The following is an 18,941-nucleotide window of genomic DNA, read 5'->3' on the forward strand; positions in this document are numbered from 1 at the left end:
TATTGAGTTTCTATACTCTGCCATTATTTTCTTTCTTTACCTTTAATTTAAAAAAAAAAAAAGTATTTTAGATTGTTCCATACATCTCTATCCTCCCCCTAACAACAATCATTTATTTTAGAGCATGCATTGTTTTCTTTGCTTTCTTTTGACTTTTGAATAAAGATAGGTTTTTCATGTTAGAACTTATTTTCGATGACATAATCCCCCAGCTTTGTTTGCTTTCACATACACAATTAGGTATTGAACAGCTACCCACAATGAGGAAATAAAACAGATAGCATCCCGTGTTAGTGTAGTGCAAAGACTGAAGGCTGTTTGAATTTAGTGGTGGCTACTTGTAATTTACTCATTCCTGAGTGGCAGAGAAATGTTGAATCACCAATTGAGCTGAGCATTTGAATTATTCTTTTGCTCACACAATTGGGCTGGAGGGGTCTACTGTCAAACTCTCAGAGCCTGATTATCATTTGGCTCCACACCCCTGCAGAGCTACCTCTTTAGAAACAACCAGTCCATATCTAGGCGTCCCTTGGGGGGCAGGGGGTGGAGGGAGGGGAAACACACAGGCAAATTAGAATTAGACCCCTGTGAACAAGACACAAAGGCCGCCTTGTGGGAGGGCCTGCCTGCCTGGCCTCCCAGGGTCATAAAGTGGCATGGTGCTCCTTTTAAGCTGGCCCTGATTGTTTTTCACGCCATTAAGAACACACAGTTTTTGAAAGGTGGGAAGGGAGGGATGGTTTTCTGTTCTAGTCTCTGATTCCCCTTAGCACTCCCCACCCCCTCCTGTTTTGGCTTTATGCCAGAAAATATAAGGAAACAATTTTTTGTTTGTTTTAGCTATTATCTCTGAGATCTTACGGATTATCTGTTTGTTTTTCCCCACAAAGGATAGTGTATTGTCATTTTTTTGTATAGCCGGCATAACAAATGCATAGGACAAGGAGGAAGAAAGAAAATCTTGCCAGTATCAAACAGAATTAGGGCCAAGTTTCACAAATTAGAAGTTTCACAGCCTGAGATTTCAGCTCTCAACTATGTAACAGGCCGTCTCATGGGAATGCTTTTTCATTTATGTTTCTCTTTTAAACCTAGGATAATGGGATTAATCTGGTGGACTATGTTGTGAAGTATTACCTGCGTTACTATGATCAGGTAAGAAACGCCATTATGTGGAAAACTGCGTTAACGGAGTTTCAACTCTTACACATTGTTGGCATTCAGAAACTGGATGATGGATAGATGCATGGATGAATTTCAAGTCCAACACAGAATCTGAGAGCTCTCCAGCCTCCTTGGTTTACAGGGGAGAAAACTGAAGCCAAGAGATTCTGGTTGACTCTTATGAAGGGAAGCTTTATTCAGTGGTACAAATCCACTGATTCTCAGTCCACAGCTTCAGGGATACCTTCAGTTGCCTCAGTGCCTTATTACCAGATTGTGAGGTTCTCTGTGAAACCTAGATCCACTTAGTAACTGGTTATAGTTGAAACTGGATTTTGAAGATACAGAACAAAATTTAGGAAATTAAGACACATTAATACCCAATATTTTATCAGTAATACCTCTGTGAACAAGTTGAAGGTGTGGAATTTGAAAAATACATCTTCTCTGCTTAGGTGACATTTGCAATTAGAAATAAACATTTCTGTGAAAATCCACCTGAACACAATTTTCTGTGTTATTCCTTCTTGTTAAATCGAGAATAAGGAGTCCTAATTTTGAGAAGAAAGAGGTACTGTTATAAGTAGTTGAGAAATACAGCAATCACTATGAATGGAAAAAGTCTCAAAGGAAAACGTTGTCAGGGCACCTGCCTAATTGTCCATGTAAACAGGGTTTTTCCCAGGCACTGAGAGAAGAAAAGGAAGGATTCCAGGGCCTTGTTTTCAAAAGGCCTACAATTTCATCCAGAAGACAAGCGAGGCACTGATGAACTCTTTTGTAATTTCTCCTCCCCTCTGGTGGCCTTATCTAACTGTTCTCTATATATCTACAGTCAGGCTTATCATTTCTCCCTCTCTCCAAACTTCACCCCTGTTTCTGTTAAGGAGATCATAGTTTTTGGTCATTCAGGCATGAAGCCTTGTACACCGCTTTGGTTGCTTTCTGCCCTTCAACTAAGTTGTTTCTGATGTCTCTCCGTGTCTTTCTTTCCTGCTGACCCCAGCTTACTCAGGCTGTGAGACGGCTCACCTGGAGTTGCTGCAGCTCTTCTCCCCGCTCTAGGCCATCCCACACCCTCTTCACATAGTTCTGATCTCATCACTTTTTACTCAAAACAGAAGTGGCTCCCCATTTTCAAGCCAATTAAGGCACTACTCAATTTAATTCTAGTCTTTTACAACCATGCTTTTATTGCTTTCCCTCTATACATATTCTGTGAGCCAACTCAAGACTTGCTGTTTTCCAAACACACCCTGTGCTTTCTTACTAATGTGTTTTTACTTGTGATGTTCTCCGTAACTGAAACTAACTTTATCTCTGCCTTTTTATAAAGCTTCCCTTTTTATCTCATTAATCCTTTCCAGAAATACTAAATTTAAAGATCTTTTGGAGAAAAGCTCCCAGTAACATTACCAATATATGTGTCATAGACTTAGCCACAAAACTGCAGATCCTTGTGAGGAAATTTACATAATTTTACTGAGAGATAAAATATAAAGTGAGGGGGGGAAAAAAACCAGTTTAAAAAATGGGCAATGGACTTGAATAGACATTTCTCCAAATAAGACATACAAATAGCCAGCAGGTGCCAGTATCACTAGTCATCAGAGAAATGCAAATCAAAACTACAATGAGATATTGTCTCATGCCTGTGAGGATGGCTGTTATAAAAAACACAGAAAATAAAAAGTGTTGACAAGGGTATAGAGAAATTGGAACCCTTGAACACTGTTGGTAGCAACGTAAAATGATACAGCTGCTATTGAAAACAGTACGGAGGTTTCTCAATTAAAAATAAAACTACCATGTGATCCAGCAATCCCATTTCTGGGTATTTATCCAAAAGAATTGAAACCAGAATCTCAAGGAGACATTTGTACTCCCATGTTCATTGCAGCATTATTCATAATAGTCATGATTTGGAAACAACCTAAATGTCCATCAGCAGATGTATGGGTAAAGAAAATGTGGTATATGTGTACTATGGGATATTGTTCAGCCATAAAAAAGAAGAAAATCCTGTCATATGCTGCAACATGCATCAACCTTGAGGACATTGTACTAAGTAAAACTAATCCAGTAGCAGAAGGACAAATATAGAATGATTCCACTTGTACGAGTACCTAAAATTGTCAAACTCGTAGGAACAGAAAGTAGAATGGTGGGGGAAGAGAGAAATGGAAAGTTGATGTTCAGTGGTCGCAGAGCATCAGTTATGCAAGATGAAAAAATTCTAAAGACCTGCAGTACATTGTTCTTATAGTTAACAATGCTGTACTGTACACTTAAGGAGATAGATCTCATGTTACATGGTTTCTTACAACAATAAAAGAAATAGAGTGACATATTCTCTAATGGAAATACTAGTCAGAATTTCAATCAATCTTAGAAATTGGCAAAATTATTTTAAATATTATATAAAAATAATTGGACAAATTTGATTGGTATTAAAAAAATGAGAAAAATCACTCATTGGTGTATTTAAATGTATTACAAAGCTTTAAAAGTGTGGAACGATAGAATAACAGATTAAAAAAACTCAAGAAAATGGAAAGGAAATCTCAGAAATGGATCCAAATAAATATGTGTTAAGTATGTGATAAAGGAGAAATTTCAAGTAATTGGGAAGAAGAAATTAAATTATCTCCTTGACCTCATACCAGAGACCAAAGTAAATTTCTAAAGAACAGCAGTGTTAAATGTAGAAACAAAGAATAAAAGGCATACAAGAAAATATAGGTAAATATAATAGTTTTCCAATCTTAGGGTAGCGAAGTCCTGTCAGCATTCAATCTAAGGCAGAAACCATAAAAGACGAGAATGACAACATTGAATGCATAAAAATAAAAGACTTTGATTCCTAATTAAAATTGAAAAACACTTTAGTATGTCAAAAATGACTTAAAACCAAATTATAAATAACATACTGGGGAAAATATTTGCAACCTAATAGATAATGAACTCTCGAGAATTAACAAGAAAAGGAGAACTTGTCCTTTCTTATTAAAAAAGGTGGCAAAGACACCACAGGAAATTTACAAAAGACAATAGAAGATATAAATTGCCCACTAGGTATATATTAATAGAATAAGCAATGTGAATTGATCAAACCTTTCTTAAACCTATCGTGTATGGTTGATCAGGTTATACTCTATTTAAGTCTCTAGGCCAAATGGAACTCATATCCAGCCTGCTCGTGACTCACCAAGCTATATATCCTATAAAGGGCACCTTTTAAAAAAAATTCACATAAGGATGCCACGTGCTTGTCAAGATGTTTATCCATAGAGCTGTGCCTATGTACAGGAGATACCTTTTCCTACTTCATTTAAATAAGCTGTATAGCCTAGCAAGGTTTTGACCTTTCTGTATCGAAAGTCCTAGAAATGTGCATAATCTTTCTTGGAATTTCTGCCCTAAGGAAATAACTAAGGACTTATATCACTATTTTCTTATAATAATTTCTAATAGCAAAATACTGGAAAATTTTTAATAGGTGTCCAATGATAGAGACTAAGTTCAAATAGATTATGCTAACATCATAACTGGAATAATAAACTGCCAGAAAAGTATATAGGAGAAAATTTAGTGACATTAGAAAGTTTTCTTGATCTGCTTTTAAGTTACAAGCATGTGTTTCAAAATTATATGTATAGTATAGTCTGAAATATGTAACTATAAATACACGTAAACAGAAAAAAACCTGAAAATATATACATTAAAATTTTTTATTATTTCTGAACATTAGGATAGTAAGAGTTTTTTTAACTTCTCTTTCAATTACTAAACATAATGAACGTGTGTAATTTTTGCAAAAGGGAAAAAAGATACAATGAAAAATAACTTAGTCCAATCTTGCATGGTCCTTCTTCCAGGAAGTCTTCGCTCACATCTTGTTCTTTGAAGGAAACCTTTGAAGCCCTCACCTTTGAGGCCTGGGAGTGCTTTATTTGAATCTCTCTCATGATACGTCCTATTTCACCTTGTCTATATCTAGAAACAATTATCTTGGCATTACTTTTTGAGGTCCAGAATTCACTGTTGTCTCTTTTTTAATGTCTATCATGTAGGTGTCTGATAAACATTTACTGTGTTAGGTATGATGTAAATATCCACAACAGTGTAACAAGTGGCATCTGAACAGAACTAGGTGTGAGGGGTTGAGAGCTGTTTTTTGGTAGAGTGGGGAAAGTGTGTTGAACTTCAGGAATTAAGAAGCTGCAGCATATGTATATTCCCTAAGTTCTGAAAATGGGTACCAGTGTGGCAGAAGAATTATCCTGAAGAATCTTGGGAAGTGACATTTCTAACCCTAGATTGGCATGGGCAGAGGTACTGGTAGTGCTTGCCTTGACCACGTCAAATGCATTGTGCGGGAAGGCTGAAATTTGCCTATGGAATATGACCGTTGCTGAAGAGAGCTGAACCCAGTGGAATCAATTTCAAGGAGGAAAATCTTACAACGAGAATAGTTTCAAACGTGAAATGGCAAGGTCGAGGAAAAATAAGTTCACATTTGTGTGGTGCTCTTCTGGCTTTCACTGTGCAAAATGCATTTCACTCGACAAGAGTGTAGAATTATGTGATTTATGAAACTATCCCTTTCCTCTAGGAGCATAAGTGATGATTTTTGTGGTTAGTGGTGATGAGCAATTAGCTGAGAAAAGGTGACTGCTGCTCCAAGCTTCCTTCTATTCCTGCCTGGTTTTTGGCCCAAGTGTAGGTCCGTGAAGTTTGAAGAAGCCCGTGTAGAGTCATGTCTTTGGAAGTCTAACTGAGCAGCTTTCACAGGAGCTGCTACCAGCCTGATTGGCTTAGCAGCATTTTCTCTTTTTCTAGCTCAAAAAAAAAAAAAAAAAAAAAAAATTGAAACCAGGACTGAGTCTGATAAAAAATTTTGGAAAATAGGAAGAGATATTATGCCTGCTTCCTTCCAGTATAGATTACCATGGAGCTTTGTGGTAAGCGTCTTGGATGTTGTTCCATCTTGGCACCCAGACGAGCTAGTACTTCCCTTGTTTTTAAAGTAGTAAAATAAGCATAGGAAGTTGAAAAAAATAAGTACGTTTTGTTCTGATAAAATAAGGAAAACCACCTTCTCCTAGCACCCAAGTAAAGCTAATGCCTTAAAGGAAGGTGAAGGGTCCAAGGGATTCCTGAAGCCACAAGAAAATATGGTGATGAATTCAGTGCCTCCTACTAAAGGTATAAGCTTCCCAGAACAGTGTTTTATAGGCACACTGTAATGGTGCCCACCAACCAAAACGAAGTTTATTGATATACCAGATGTTGTTTACTACACCAAGAACAAGTCACAGTTTCTACCTTTGAGGTGTTTATAGTCTAATGGGGAAGACATACAAGCTAACATGGCAATTTTAAAATTAATGGTGATAAGTGCTGTGATAATTGTAAGTGTCCAGGGCTCTTTGGAGTATGAGGGAGAAACACACAAGTGCTAGAGGTTAGGGGACATCTTTGGGGAAGTGACATTTGTTTTGAGCCTTGGAGGATGAGTAGTATGAACAAGGAGACGTAAGGAGTCTCCAGGGGACAGTTGGAAAGGGACAGTTTTATAGACAAAGGCCTAGAGGCGAGAGATCCTGGCCTGTTGTATTATTTCACAAAGGCTTGGGAGAGGGAGTTGAAGATAGGGGGAAGGTAGAAATAAGGCTGGAATGGAGACAGAGGCCAGATCATAAAGTGCCTTGTAAAGCAGTTTTAGAGTTTGGAATTAGTCCTAATGGTGGTAGGGAAGATGGAATGTGAAAGAAAGCTGGCAAAGTAGCCCGTGTGGAGAGAGGAATAACTGAAGACTGTCTGAGATATGCAAGATACAAAGCTTACATTAAACAACTCAGGGAGAAAGCAAGTTAGGCTGGAAAAGATATTTGAAGCTCAGCTTATGTTTCCTTGTGCCTGAGAGTTTCATCTGTTAAGACATTTCTCAGTTTAGATCCTCAATTAGGTATAGCTGTGGAGCTTGTCAAAACTATACCCAGCCGTGCCCCCAGTAAATATCTCCTAAGATAAGCCAAAGAACATTTGGAAAAGCTTTTCAGACATGTGAAGAATTTGATCATGCACACACACAGGGGCTTTAAGCTGTGGAGAAAGGTGGGTAAAGATGAAGGGAAGGTGATTGTCTTTGCCATTGCAGTGCCTTCTCATCCAGCACCTTCCCGTTCATACCCATTGGCATACCTCAAAGATGACTTATCTAATTGCTAGCATGTGTAGCTCAAACAGGGACTTTAAATGTAAGTACTTTCATGTGTTCCCCTGTGCCTTTTTCCATGGAAGTAGAGCGTCCAAGATCAGGACAGACGTGACAATTTTCTTTTTGATTCATGAGGCAAAATAGAACCTAGCATGTGTCATAGCCATAGCTGACCTCATTGCAACAAGACCAAAAAGATATAAAGACACGAAAGCACTTCAAAGTCACAAGTCCAAATTTAGGAAGAGCAGAGGAGCATTGCTGTGATTCTTATTCAAACATCCAATAAAAAACTTTTTTTTTTTTCTGATGCTTTGGAATTTCAACTGAAAGTGATGATTGGGATATATAATGTACTTTTGTTTACCATATCTTGTAGGAAGCTGGAACAGAAAAGAGTGTTTTCCCCTTGCCTGAACCACAAGATTTCTTTCTGGCCTCCCAAGTCAAGTTTGAAGACCTCATAAAAGACTTGAGAAAACTGAAGAGGCAACTAGAAGGTAATAGGAACTGTTCTGTTATTATGATAATAGCTAAAATTACTTTTAAAAATGTTTAAAGGGATTATTTATGTCTGGCTCATGGAGTAGGGTTGGTGCAGAGTTCACTTATTGCACACTGCAGCCCTCGTGAAACTTTCCGTCTCTACGCACTGTTCAGAGGCACTGTATTTACATATCCTTCTCTTTCGTTAGTGTTGATTATTTGCTTATACCGACATCTTGTTACATATACATTTTCTAACATTTAATAGTTATACGTAACATATAATCCTTTAATAAGCATAGCAGCAGCCATTCATTGGGAGCTTACTGTTGTCTCATATAATTGTTAAAACAACCCTAAAAAGCAAGAACTACACTAGCCCCATTTTACAGTTGAGAAAAATGAGGCTTAGAGAAGTTATATTCACACAACCAGGCAGATTTACTGAGCTCTAATCAAGCCTGTCCAAGTAGAACTCACACATTTTCTTAGCTAGTTTACTCTGCTGCTTTAGAGATATGTATCACGGACACACACGCACATATCCCTGTGTGTTTGGTTTATGTACATGAGTCTAATAATGTTGGTAAACCCCACAGTAAACATTCTATTTTAGTTTAATTTACATTTTTAATTATTCAAAACAAAATGCTGAAAGCCCCTTTTTGGCTTTTTTAAAAGGTGAAAATATGTCTCACTTGGGCAGGAATTTTCCTTTGGCATTTGTAGCATCTTGTGTTTTCACTGTGGAGACATCTCCTTGTCCAAGAATATAAATACTTGCCCTGGAGCTTGTATAACTCCAATTGAAGAGCTCTACAGAGGATTTAGGGAGCGTGTTAATGTGGAAATGGAGCCTGGAGTGCCAAAAGGAGAGCTTGAGGAAATGAAGAGCTTCAACCAGGAATATTTTTACACTAAGACATAAAATAAACATTTTAAAAATGTTTATTGTGAAAGAGTACTCAGAAACCTAAGTCTTAGGCTGAGAACAGCTTGGAAATGGAAGTGGGAAAGATCTGCTTCTGGTGGCAGGGAGAGCCATTTATTCTAGGCATAAAACTTGCTTAAAAAGGATAGTGGTTACAAGTGAATATTTTTACCTTGTATATTATTTTTAAAGAAACATGTGCAGTTTTATGTCTCATTGATGTGGTTGAAAGAGTGAGTTCAACCAAATGGATGCTTCCTTTAGGGATGTAATATGTGAACTTAGGGTAATTTTTTTCTCTTTTCTAAAGCATTGGCAGTTGTATTTTTATCTAAGATGGGGAGCTTGGTTCATATTGTTATAAAGCAGAGTAAGCCATCACCCAGCACTTTTTTCTGTCCCTCTCTGATGACAGAATTAGGGCCCAGACCAGTCCTCAGGGTGGCGGCAAGGGTTAGCAACAGCAGAGGAAGACCCAAGCTTGTTTCCTCCTTCCTGAATGCCCATTCCTTCTCATCTCTTGGCTGCTTGTAAAACCCCTGGCCCGACCTTGCTTGTAGTGTTTTAAGGAGAAACCTGATCTCTGTTTGATCTTTCCCCTTCTCCTCCCAGAGGTGGCCTGCCCTCGACATCCCTGTGAGTTTGATGATAAGTAGCAAGAGGATAAGAAGAGTGAATGTGGAGGACAGTGGAGAGGCAGGGCTTCCCCCAGAGCTTCTCGCTTTGCTACACCTTGTTTTGTCTAAGGAGGCTCTTAAGTGTCATTCCTGATCCCTTAGTACTCAACTGACACTTTCCTCAGCCAATTAAAAAAAAAAAAAAAATCCAAGAGCTTCTGAAGCTGGTGGAGCTGCTTTAGGAAAGAAGACTGAACATCGCCTTAGCTGTTTCTCTGCTTTGTACTGCGCTTCACCAACAGACGTGAAGTGCCACAAAGGCAAATGAGGAAATGACTCCCCTCGCCCCACACACATTGAATATTTAAACAAAAATGCCCTGCTAGTCTTTAGAGATGCCAGTGTTTTCAACACATGAAAGGTACCCAGTAAATATTTAAAGAAAATACAGACCATAGGTTCTCTAATGAATTTCTTTTTCTTCTAAATACCATCTGGCAAGATGGCCAGCATCGTGGCGGTCCGTTTCATCTCATGTTTCCATTCAGGTTTCACCTCCTTCTCCATAAGGCCTTGGTGTGAGCTGAGATTGAATGTTTAATTGAAGAGGACATAATTTTCACACATACAGCAAAGATTTGATGAGGCTTTGAGGTTTATTGTAGCCGTTAAAATGTCGTAGCTGCTGGCAAAATCCCAGAAAATGTCTAAAGCTAAACCAGATGTGATTAGCAAATTTCAAGAAGTATCAGGCCCTAGTTCTCCAGGCAGGCACAGCCCTGTAGAAGAGAAATTTTTTTGATTATCATTAACCACACCTTAACAATAGGGTGTGAATTAACCTGTGGTTGCTAGTTGTACTAATGTCACCTGTTTAAGTAGAGATTGTCAGTAAGCATCTTTCAGAGAGACAAGAACTCTGAATAGCATTTTTATACAAGTAAACATAGCAAGGAATTGATAATAGTGTCAACTACAACTTATTGTCTGATTATTACCTATCAGGTGCTTTACATATATCATCCCTTTTAATCCTACACAGTGACCCTGTGAAGCAGATATTATTTTTGACCTCTCACAAGATAAGACAGCTGAAGTTTATGGTGTTCAAGTAGCTTGCCAATGTTTCACAGGTGATGATGTAGCCACATTTTGAAATGAGAAATGACTCCAAGGCATGTGTTCAGTCCCATGACATATCCTGCCTCTGGCTCAGAAGTCTCCATATTTGATTGGTGATCAGAACAGAAAAACATGTATTTAAAGCATGAAGCCTCATAAAGAGATAAGTGACAGAGAGTTACTGAACACATATGCCTGAGTACACACACATGTGCACACGTTCCCAGAACCACATAAGTAGAATCTCAAATCAGAGACATGGTAAAGAACTTACCTTGGGTTGGGGACAGGGAGGGGGAAGAAGTACAGGATAGCTGGGTTATCAAATAGACACACAGATATTACATTATATAACATTACATAGGATTAAGAACTTGGGCTTTGGAATCAGATGCGTACTTTTTACTGGTTTGATGAAAGTAAGATCATGTCAGGTAACATAATCATAAAAAATACTCATTTTCTTACCTGTAAAATGGTACAGTTATAGTACCTGCATCATAGGAAATCATGGCTGCATGGTTCTGTAGTGAAGAAAGCTTCAGTAAAGCTGATTAGGAAAGTATACCTTTTATTGGAAAATGTATGACCTATATAATCAGCCTATGTTGTTGAGGGACCAGCAAGCTGTGTTTGTGAAGTATCTAATTCCCAAGTACTTGTGCTTTCTTCTTTACGTTGTAAAAACAGAACCAAGTTCTTGGTGCTTGGGAACATGTTCCATATTTTGTTCACTGTATCCCTTAATCAGACAATTTTAATTTCCCTGATACTGTGACATTAATAAGGAATAGTTGGGAAAACACAAACAACAGCAATAGTTACTTTATTTCTTACTTCTCGACCTTGTTTGCTGGCTAGAACTCTCAGGTCATTCTTTATAAACCCATATGTGGTAGGCAGAATAATGACCTCAAAACACATCCAAACCCTAATCCCTAGAATCTGTGAATGTGTTACCTTACATGGCAAAAAGGGACTTTGCTGATGTTGAGATGGGCAAATTATCCTGGACTGTCCAAGTGGGCCTAATCTAATCACATGAATCTTTAAAAGCCAAAGACTTTCCCTGGCTGTGATCAGAGGGAGATATAACTACAGAAGAATGATCAGAGAGATGCAGTGTCACTGGCTTTGAAGATGGAGGAAGTGGGCAATGAGCCAAAGAATGTGGAAAGCCTCTAGAACTGGAAAAGGCAAGGAGCAGATTCTCCCTAGAGCCTCTAGAAGGGAACATAGCTCTGTCAACACCTTGGTTTTAATCCCATGAGACCCATGTCATACTTTTAATATACAGAACTATAAGATGATACATTTGTGTTGTTTTAAGCCACTTACGTTTGTGCTAATTTGTTACAGTAGAACTTGGAAAGTAGCACACCATGCAATGGGTCCTTCTTTCTGATTGTGCCAGTTAATACCAGCCACACGTGTGTATGCATGTGCACACACAGCATTGCTGAGACCACAGATGTAGGATTTCCTGAGTAGCGGTACCTACCAATATCGCATGAAATGTGAATTGGTGCCCTCTAAAAAAGATCTATGGTCAAATAAACCTGGAAATGCTCTAAACTAAAATAATATTCAAAGTGCACATGATTGCACATTACTAAAGACTATGGGAAGTCTTATACTTTAAAAAAAAAAAGTTTAACCCTATTTAAAACAGCATTTCCCAACTTAAAGCGTGAAACATTAGTTTTCTTTTTTTTTCTTTCATTGGATACTTAGTAATATTTCACAGAACATAAATTGTGTGAAATACAGTTTAAGAAGAAAGGATGTTGATATTACTATCAACACAGTTGTTGTTTAAATAATCATTACTGGATGACCTTGATAGGAGGAGATGAGATAAATAGTTATTGCCTTTGCCCTTTAATATTGTTCTTAATACTGCCTTCGCTAGCCGTCCTTACTGAGTTTGTTATCCATGTAAACAAATAGAGTGGGTCAAATCCTGTCAGATGTCTCACTGCCTGAAAGCTAAAATAAATAACACTAGTGATATTTAAAATTATTCTAGTGTCACTTCCCCCAAATACACATTTGTCTGATATGGTCTTGCGATAGTATTTTATTATAAAAAATTCATTCTAGCTATGAAAGTAGGAAAGCTAAATTAATTTTTTTTATTGGAAAGTGAGGCAGAAATTCTTCAGGCAGGTGTTGAAAAGTCAGCATATTCTGGAAAATTTATCTAAGAATAAAAATTAATTGCACTTAGTAACTAACAATAGTTACTCAGTACCCTCTATCATTAAGGTTGAGATATTTGATGAACTAGCTGTAAACTAAATCTTGCTTTGAAAATGTGGCATTATTGGCCCTGTTATTATATATTTAAATTGGGAAAAGGTAATTAGTAGTTAATCCTCAGTGGAAGATACTCAGACTTGTTTGAGAATGTTGGCTGAGATGTAAGTTTTTATCTTTTGAGATAATTCTGATGAGGTCTTTTTCTCTAAATATCTAATACTGTATATATTTGAACATGTTCTTATGTACTGTTTAGAAATATTTGGGAATACAGTTATATGGCTTTGTAAAGGCAAAATTCTGTTGACCTTTTTGATATCTGCTATCACTCTATTCATGTTTGCTCTATAAATATCTATCCTAAAATATTAATTCATTTAAGGCCTCACTAAATGAGATGCTGTATGAAATGCATAATCCAAACATTTAATAGATATTATTAGAATCTTCATCCTAATTTTGAAGAGTAGTAATATTTCTAGACAAATTTCATATTGAAATGGAGGTACATCTGTCACCTCTCTAGGCGTTTTAAATCCCCATGTTCTGATTTCATGGAGTGACCAGACTAGTCCAGAACCATCCAGATGAACCTCTCTTGTGTACGAGGCTAGTACTTGAACATTCTACCTCAAAATCTAAACAAGAAGACATAAATTCGTACATGCGTGAAACCAATAGTTCAAGAAAGAGAGGTTTCTTTTTTGTAGACTTTCTAAACCATAGTCAGTATGTTTTCCAAACAAAGTTGGCAGATTGAACCCATTCGTTTAGCTCCACTACCTTCCAAAGACCTGCCCCCCCAAACAAATAATTGAATAGCCTCATGGTATTTAAATTGTCATTTAGCATGGGCCTGGGCAGAGACTGGTATAGTAGAAATAGTTTAATTATTCAGCTATGTATATGTAATCTTTACAAGTAAAATTAAGTGTAAAACCATAAGTTACAGTCTACTCTCAATTACAGGTAGGTAGATTAATGAGGTTAAAGATTAGCCATAATTTTTATGAAGTTAATATTTTTAACATGAATCGCTATGAGTTAGCTAAACTATTTACATGATGGTAAACGTTTCCTGTTTAAAACTACATGGTAAGCAATAAACTAGCTATTGTTTCTCCTGCAAGGTGGAAACAATCACCTCCTTAGCCATTTAGCTCATCTACCTTAATGAACAAATGAAGTGTCTGGGCAAATAAATTGGTGAGATGGTATCGGGGAGGCTCTGAAGGGTGAGGGCACATGAGGCAGGTTTGAGTTGAGCACTGATGACATGGGGAAGGGGAGCCGCCCACGGAAGTCAGTGTCCCTAGTGACTGAGGGAGGGCAGGGGCCTGATTAGCAGAGACAAGGCTACATGTCACCTGGCGCTTATCTTGACCAATTTTGTTTTCATTTTGCTTTTGGGTTATGTGTGGTGTCCTTTCCTCTTCCTGTGAATGCAGTTAATCAAGAGTTGACTGCAAGAAGGAAGGAGGAATGCTAATAACTGGTACTGCTGATCTACTAATGGATGTGCAAGTTTCTGTCATTGTGGGAAGGGGACAGGCTCTGTTCCTGCTCCTCTGTCCAGTTTTTAATGCAAGTTTGCTTCCTCCTTGACTCTGACTTTCTGACAGCCGGATTGGTTCCTCCTGGGCCAGGAATCAATGTGTATTAGTCAGTCTGTACCGTTGAGCTTGAAACAGAATTTAAGAAATTAAATTCCAAGAAAGCAAAGGAGACTATTTAAAGGTCCATAATGGCTGTTCCTTGTCCTTAGGGTTGCTAAATTTATTACTAAATTCATTAAATAAGGTACAGGAGGCCAGTAATACTTGAATTTCAGATAATGAGGATTTTTAAGTATAAGTGTGTCTCAAATATTGCACAGGATGTGCTTAAACTAAAAAAATTTCTTCCTCGTTTATCTCAAATTCAAATTTAACTTAGTGTACTGTTTTTTATTCAGCAAGTCTGTAGAAAATTTAAAAGTAATAATAAAACCAACCAAAAGTTGGTTCATTTTTTTGTTATCATATGCTGACTGGCAATTCTAAGCAACGCCAATAATAGAATTCTCCTCCTTGCCAGTATGGGCAGTGGACACAGAGTCAGTAAATATGTTTAAGGATGTGGTATGTGTTCATTTCCACCATCACTAATGGCAGCATTGACCATTTAATGAACACTTACTGACGACCAACCATTTAATGAACACTTACTCAAGACCAACAAAATTGCTGAGATCATTTCCATTTCTTAAAAGTACTTCGAAGTAAATACAATCACCTGCATTGTAATAGTAAGGAAGTGGAAGCAACTTTGCTACTACTGGCAAAGCTGAAGTTTGAAGCAGATGTATCTGTTCTTAAAGCTTGTGCCCTTTCCCCTGTGCCACACTTTTACAGTTTACATACTCGCCCCACAAACACTAATAATATGATCTAGAATGATAAATTTTGAAGAGTAAGCCCCACTTAGTTCTCTAGTTCATCTTCTGAAGGGACTATGGATAATACTTGGATTGAATTCAAACTTTTTCTTGTGTCTATCTATAACCACTCAACTGATCTACCTATTGTAATCTTTATCCTTCTACCTCCTGCCTGTCCATCTTTTTCGGTTTCTCTGACTCCCTCTCTTTCTTTGTCTGACATTGACCCTAGCCTATGTTTTATCCCTTTATGGCACAAAGGATGAGCACACTAGTCTGACATGGTTAGCCAGACTAATAGCAGATGACTGAACGGCCACCCCTAAGGAAGCTGCGTGGGATTCTGTCGTAGATGAGAAGATGAGAGAACTTTCCGGGATTTGTCAAGTCACACAGCAGAGCAGACTGTTCTTGTGCTTGGGACCAGCCCAGACTATGCAGAATAAATGGCCTCGACCACCTGGTATTACCAAGTGGTTTTCTCTCCATGAGAGTGTAAGTGCTCCCTGGAACGGGGGCAGGGGAAGACAAAAACTAGATCTCATCACGAGAGTGAATGTTTTCTTTAATTACTCATTTGAACATGGTCCATGAGTAGTATGGCTCTCATCAGGATGTGAAATCACTTTGGAAACCTTGTGAAGGACTTCAGAGAAGAGATGGTTGATTGAACACTCGATGTAGGACTAAACACACATGTAGGATTTCAGTTACTCTTGAAAATTACTACAACAATAGCAGAGTTCTTTAAAAGCAGAAACTGAAAAGCACAGAGAAAATGAAAGAGAATCACAAAATTTCTGAAGCTCAAAAAACAGACGGACAAGTGGTAAATGAATTAGCCAAGCAAGAAAATTGAATTCTAATCCAGGAGTGGAGAAAAGTGAGACCCAATCCAATTTTTACTTCAATATTTATGCACACCACAAATTCATGCATAAATTCATATAAATGTATACCTAAATAAAAAGTCATACATATTTATACATAAATAAATCAATTAAGTCATTCAAGAAAATTTCCTAAGATGATGGACATGGGCTCCTAATTTTAAAAGGCCCAAATAGATCCCAGGATAGGACAATAAAACAGATTTATACTATTATTAGAACATTTCAGAACACTCAGGACAAAAAGCAAAGCTTACCCATTTCTAGAAGGGGTGGGGTGGGCAAGTGGAATGTGGGAATAGGTTACACACAGGGGAGAATCAGGAAGCAGAATTACTTCAGACTTTTCAACAGTATCACTAAGAGCTATAAATGGATCAAAATTCTAAGGAAATTTATTCATAGTCCAGAATCTTATATCCATCAAACTCTCAAATAGTTTTATTCTGAGGACAGATTAAAAATATTTTGAGACATATAAGTTTTCAAAACCTTACTCCTCATGCAGTCACCCTCAGGACGCTGCCAGAGAATGTTTTTTACCATTAAAAAGGAAGACACAGGTTACAGGAAATAAAAATCCAGTGGAGAAGGAAGGTGGAAGGGGTATCCAGGATAGAGAAGGATCCCAGGATGACAGCCAGGCATGGAGAGAAAACATTTCAGATTAGATTAGATCAAAAGAATCATGGAGAAGATTCTTAAAGAATATGCAATTAATGCATCTGATATATCTGAATGTTTTGACAAGAGATGTATACAACTGTCAACAAGTTTGGGGTTCATCTAATGATAAGCTAATGGAAAACAAAACAAATTAGAAAAAAAATTATCAATTCTTGAGAGTGGGAGTAAGGGAGAGTGGGGGAATGTACAGGAAAAGTGAAATAATCAGTTTTACATATATCAGCTGAGACTGGAAGTTGTTTTTGCAAAGTCACGATAACATCCACACTGAATGCTAGTTTAACCAAGTCCTGCTAGTGCCGTAGTGGAATGATGGAAGGGAAGAGATGGGAGTGGAGGAAAGAGCTATATCATTTATAGTCCATAAAGAGAAAAATTTAAAAAATGCCAATAGAAGCTTGTTAATGACACACAATTAAGTATCAAAATAATCAGGTAAAATTGGTAAAAGAGGTAGCCTTTGAGGAGGAAGAAATGGGGAAATTGGTGGGCTATGGATAGGGAACTACTGCTTTTAGAGTGCATAGAATACATTTATTCTTTAAATTATATGCATTTATAACTTTACTAAATATTAAAAAAAACACCAAACAACAATAAAACAAAACATTTTTAAATGGTAGTTAAGTTTCAACGGCAGAGGTTGGTGTGTTGAAAGTAGTGCCAGATTGGGATTTAGTAGGTACAAGTTTTCAAATTTACCTCTGTTACTTAATAACCACATGGTAAGCCATGAAACTTTGACAAATTACTTAGCATCCATGAACCTCAACTGAAAAAGTGGAGATGATCATACTTCTCTATCCTCCCCAGCTCAAAGGGTTATTGGAAGGGTCAGATGAGGTGATGTATGAGGAAGTCCTTCAGAAGGTGTTGGAGGTAGTAAATATAAAATGTATGATTTTGAATCAGAAGTGTAGTTTATTATGTCTCAAATAAGAAACAGTCCAATTAATCAAAGTATGTGCCTAAACTATTGACAGTTTTGCCATCTTAATGGTAGCTTGCTTATGCCAGCAGTGAAGAAGCCTAGAGAGTGAGTGGTGATGAAATCATGAAAGGCATTTTCCACAGCTTGTTGAGAATTGAATATTTCTCCTTGCAAGAAGTGGTCCAAAGCCTGGAAGAAGTGGTAGTCAATGGTGGAAGGTCTGGTGTATACAGTGGATGAGAGAGTTTCCAAGGCCAGCTTCTGTAGTTTGAGCAGCATTGTTTGTGTGACATGTGGTTGAACATTGTCTTGCAAGAGGATTGACTTGTCTCTGTTGACCAATCTCAGCTGCTTAATCATAAGCATCCTCATCATTTCATCCAACTGGTTGCAGTAGACATCTGCTGTAATCAATTGACCAGGTGTCATGAAGATACAGTGAACAATATCAACACTGGACCGCCAAACAGACATCATTAGCTTTTTTTGATTAATATTCGATTTTGTATTGTGTTTCAGCACTTCATCTTTATCCAATCATTGTGCTGAATGCTTGCAATTGTCAAAAAGATCCATTTTCATCACACCTGACAATACGGTATAGAAACGGTTCACCTTTATGTCATGACAGCAAAGAAAGGCAAGCTTCGAGATGATTTCTCTTCTGACACTAGTTTCATTCATGCGGAATGCATCTATCCAGCTTCTTTACTTTGCCAATTTGTTTCAAATGGTCCAATATTGTTGGAATAGTAATGTCAAACCTTGCTGTTAATTCACATGTAGGTTGAGATGGATTTGCGTCTACTACAGGTTTCAACTCATCATTATCCACCTTGGTCTCAGGTCGCCCATATGACTCATTTTCAAGATTAAAATCACCAGAATGAATCTTCTCAAACCATCGACATACTGTGCGTTCATTAGCCACATCCTTCCCAAACACTTTGTTGATATTTCGAGATGTCTGCACTGTGTTATTTCCACAACAGAACTCATATTCAAAAATAATGTAAATTTTTGACTTATCCATGGTTTCACAAAAATTGCTCTAAAAAAGTTGAAAGATAATCACAAGGCAAAAAAACATGCATTTGCAAGACTGAGGATGTACCTTCACAATAAACATAAAACAAGAAGTGTCAAAGTGAAATGTCAGTGATATCAATCGTCTAACTTATTAAGGAAATCGGACATTTTCCACTT

At 37.5% G+C, this 18,941-nt stretch overlaps 1 protein-coding gene across 2 annotated transcripts in view; it reads left to right on the forward strand.

Annotated features, from left to right (window-relative positions):
* The window catches only part of FMN1 (formin 1), a 342,614-nt gene that overhangs the window by 224,587 nt on the left and 99,086 nt on the right, over positions 1–18,941 (forward strand). For both annotated transcript variants that reach the window (XM_045527700.1, XM_045527703.1), the window contains 2 exons: positions 1,099–1,158; positions 7,770–7,890. In XM_045527700.1, coding sequence (XP_045383656.1) covers positions 1,099–1,158; positions 7,770–7,890 — 181 coding nt within the window. The remainder of the gene's footprint in view (positions 1–1,098; positions 1,159–7,769; positions 7,891–18,941) is intronic.

The sequence above is a fragment of the Lemur catta genome, chromosome 1 (assembly GCF_020740605.2).
Source record: "Lemur catta isolate mLemCat1 chromosome 1, mLemCat1.pri, whole genome shotgun sequence".
Lineage (NCBI taxonomy): Eukaryota > Metazoa > Chordata > Mammalia > Primates > Lemuridae > Lemur > Lemur catta.